Source organism: Gavialis gangeticus, unplaced genomic scaffold, assembly GCF_001723915.1.
Source record: "Gavialis gangeticus isolate Ggan-Ray unplaced genomic scaffold, GavGan_comp1, whole genome shotgun sequence".
In the NCBI taxonomy this organism is placed as follows: Eukaryota; Metazoa; Chordata; order Crocodylia; family Gavialidae; genus Gavialis; species Gavialis gangeticus.
The window spans coordinates 17,219,480-17,223,462 of NW_017729027.1; the positions used below are offsets into that span (position 1 = coordinate 17,219,480).

Consider the following 3,983-nt stretch of genomic DNA (forward strand, 5'->3'; position numbering starts at 1 on the left):
GTCCCTTCCGACCCTAGAAACTATGAAACTATGAAGCAGAAAACCTTAATCTAAAATAATCATTTAAAATCCTATTTTGCATTTATACTCTTTATTTTCTTTTAAAAAAATAAACATACATTAATTCTTATTGGATGTTAACCGTTAAATATTGATAAATTCATATCAATAAAATATTTAGAACTAAATGGAAACCAATTCAACTAGGATGTATAAAACCAGCATTTTAAAAGTTAAATAAAATTACTTTAAAAGTTTTAAATACATTATCTTTTACTTACCAAAATATTTTTGCATTTAAGGTTTAATTAAAAGGAAGTACAATCTAGTCTTAGTTAACTGAACCAAATGTTTCCTATCACCATATTTTTCAGTATTAGAACTATTAGACATCTTCCATTTTTGCCTTCTTTTGATTCATGGCTTAGAAGAAGAAAATAAGCTTTTCTACTCCCCCAACCTAAATTTCCAATTATTTCTCAAGTCCATATGAAAAATTCACTGAACTAAACTAGCTGAATAAACTGAAACAAATAAAATACTCTTTGCTTGTAGAAGAGGCCTTTTCTTCCAAGGCTTGGCTTAGCATCTTAAACCATGGATGCAGGTGTTTAGCCAATGAATGCCACCATTTCAACAGTGCAACTTTCTTTAAAACCATCAGCAGCAAATGTATTTTTGCTGTATAAACTTACAGCAGCAGGACACTTGCTGCCACTGTCCCCCTACTTTACTGGTGACAGGTTAGGGTGTTACATGGTTGAGCAACAAGGTCGACCAGGCAGTTTTAGTAAGAGGTTAGATAAGGATTTTTCTAGGATGGTTTGGATAGGGATGATCCTACCTCAAGCAGAGGGTTAGATTAGATGTCTTCCAGAGGTCCCTTTCAGCCCTACTTTTCTATGATTCCATGAATTCTTAAAACATTTAATTTAAAATAATTTAAATAATCTGTGTTATTAAGGCCTAAACCTGTCATTATCAAAAAACAAATCTTTTAAAATTTGAAATGAAAAATTTACATTTTTTTAAAAGTATAACAGTATCCTGTTCTGCAATCTAGTGTTTACAGACTCTGAACACCAGCAAGCTACACTACAGTTGTAAAATGAAAATTTGGAATCTAAAGTGTGCCTCTGGACAAATTTGAAAGAGCCAACTGATGGAGAATTTTATATAGTAATCTGTAATTTATAAAGGAAATAGGGGAAAAAACATACTAAACAAGTAAGTATTATTTTAGAACAGGGCTGTCAAAGATACAGCCTGCAGAGGCCTGTAGTGTTACTTGTGGGCCTCAGACTGGACTCACATGCGACATGCAGCATGTGACAGATTGGCTCCAAGTGCTGCACACGCCACCTACATCTGACCAGCCCTGATCTGGCTCACAGACTGGACCTATGTTACTCATTTAGCCAGTGAGGCCTTATTAATTTGACACCCCTGTTCTAAAACACCTGTATTGTAAACTTTTCTAAGTTAGGATATTACAATTGCTTAAACCTATTTTCAAGTATTCCCCACAAGTAGGCAATTGCCAGAAAACCCAAATATTGGCTTGTCTTAAAAAAAAAGAAAAAAGAGGTACCATAGTTGATTTCATAACACATAATACCAAAACCCAGAATGATTCTATTTGAAATTCATTGTTACACACATCTTACCATAGGAGCAGTTTTTACTTGCATTGTATCAACACTAAAATCTTACATTACCGCTTGTCTTAACTCTAGAGAGAGAAAATACTAATATTCCAAGGAGCAGTTATGATATTTTAAAATGAAGAGAGATCACCTATTTTCTTAAGCACTTACCCTGCTCGTCCAGTACGACCTACTCTGTGAACATACTCTTCAATGTTCCGTGGGAAATCAAAATTAAAAACGTGAGTAACATCATGTACATCAAGTCCACGAGATGCTAGATCTGTAGCTATCAGTATTCTGACTTTTCCTGAAGTAAATGCAAAAGAAAAATAGCCCCGTAATTCACAAAACAAAGAAAACATGCACTAATTTAAGACTTTATTGTATAAAACAATCTTTTTAAATACTTAAAAACTACCTACTACCAATGATATATTGTTTTTATTCTCATAACTCTGGAAATAAGAAAGTACCATTATCCCCATTTTTAAGATACGGAAATGAGTCAAGGAAAAGGGTGATGTTCTGTTATTCCATACAGTACATATCTAGAGGGAGTGTCTATATGCGTCTAGACCAGTGTTTCCCAACCTTCTTCAGTTCAAGGCACACTTACATTCACAAAAACCTTCTGTGGCACATCTGTTAAGGCATTCCTCCATCCCTATACTTATGAGTTCACTGCCACGGCAAAATTCCATGGCACACCTGTAAGTTTCTGATGGCACACCATCATGCTCTGGCACACTGGTTGGAAAACACTGATCTAGACTAGGTCCTGTCGGGGGGGCAGGGGGGTGTCAAACTCACCTTGGGCCCCAGACTAGCTCTAGACTGCAAGAATACTTAGGGGCCAGATACAGTTCAAGGCACACAGCAACAGCAGCTCCAGCTCCGGCCTGGGGCACAGGACAACAGCAGCTCCGGATGCCACTGTTGTGTGCCCTGTGCTGTGCTGGCAACACCAGCTTTGGCATGGGGTATATGACTGCTGGCCAAGGAGTTGGAGCCATGGTAATGACAACAAGAGAAACAGCTGCAGGGTGGTTGGGGCTTGATCAAACTTCACTTGCTCTGCCACTGACTGCCATGCTCACCAGGGCCCAAGGGCCCCAGCTTCTAAAGCAGGCCACTTCCCCCTGGCATCATCCCCACTGGACAAGACACAGCAGCTCCACAAGCTGGATCCAGCCCACAGGCCATACACTTGACACCCTTAGCCTGGACTTTTTTTTTTTTTGAATGTCTAACTGCCCACAGGGTGGATGTGAAAGTACTACCCCTTCAGAGCTTTTACTCACATGCATGCTGCCAGCTCTTTGTAGCATACCCAGCAGCACCTTGCACATATGGAGCTGCACAAAGCCAGACAACTCTTAGGAATCCCTCACATGCACAGAAGATAAATTGCTGTTGTTAAGCATCCAAGTTGGCTGGAGCCAAAAATAGGTCTGAAGACTACCAAGCAAACTGGCATTCTTTCCCCCCATAACAAATACCATCTCTATTCACTGCCTATACCGTTCCCCTAGGGAATGGTAGACTATACATGAGTTTACATCTAGCACCTGGGGGAGCTAATTAGGGCAGAGCTCTTTGAAACCCCATCCACTGCCCCCAAGTAAAAATCATTTGTGGGGAGAACTGCAGCTGAAGGTCAATGCTGTGGAGAGCCGTGGATAATTACCAGAATCCATCCAAAAGAAGTGGAAAGACCCAAGACAAGGGGCAAGGCTGTGTTTCCTCAAGGAAAGGCACACAGACGGGAAACTTTGACCAAGACACTGCCACACACATTGAACCCCCTACATCCAGTGGCCTCCACAGGCACTGGGACAGCTGTGTTGGGCAGGGGAGGGGAGTCAATGCCTCAAAAGATGAGAAGAGGTACCTGGCAGTGCAAATCCATGGTCTCAGTGTGCAAGTCCCCCTAGACCAGGGGAAATGCACAGGAATAGAATTTAAAACACCTATTTAACAGCACAAGTCACTTACATGGCTAAATGTCCTACCCCCACCCTGGCACCAGGGTATTTTTAGGCCCCCAGCTCCTCCCCCTTCCCCCTCAACCCACATGCTGCTCCCAGTAGTGGTGTGACCCACATTTGCTAGTGCCAGTAGCTGAGGAAGCAAGCTGGGGTAGGGGGGTTGGTTTGCTGTGGGAGATGGATGGTTGTTTGTTTCAGGGGTAAAAATAGCCCCTGGTTGGGGGGGGGGGCAGAGAAGAAGGGGAAGAGCCCTCTCATCCTGCCAAACTCCTCCTGATCCCACCAAACCCTCCTGTTGAATGACGCTAGCCCCATGAACCCCCCACAAGGCATGTGTAAAGCTGCC

The 3,983-nt window shown here is 41.6% G+C and overlaps 1 protein-coding gene across 1 annotated transcript in view; it reads right to left on the reverse strand.

Annotated features, from left to right (window-relative positions):
• The window catches only part of DDX43 (DEAD-box helicase 43), a 98,763-nt gene that overhangs the window by 10,960 nt on the left and 83,820 nt on the right, over positions 1 to 3,983 (reverse strand). Inside the window, exon 15 of the mRNA XM_019520332.1 lies at positions 1,818 to 1,956. Coding sequence (XP_019375877.1) covers positions 1,818 to 1,956 — 139 coding nt within the window. The remainder of the gene's footprint in view (positions 1 to 1,817; positions 1,957 to 3,983) is intronic.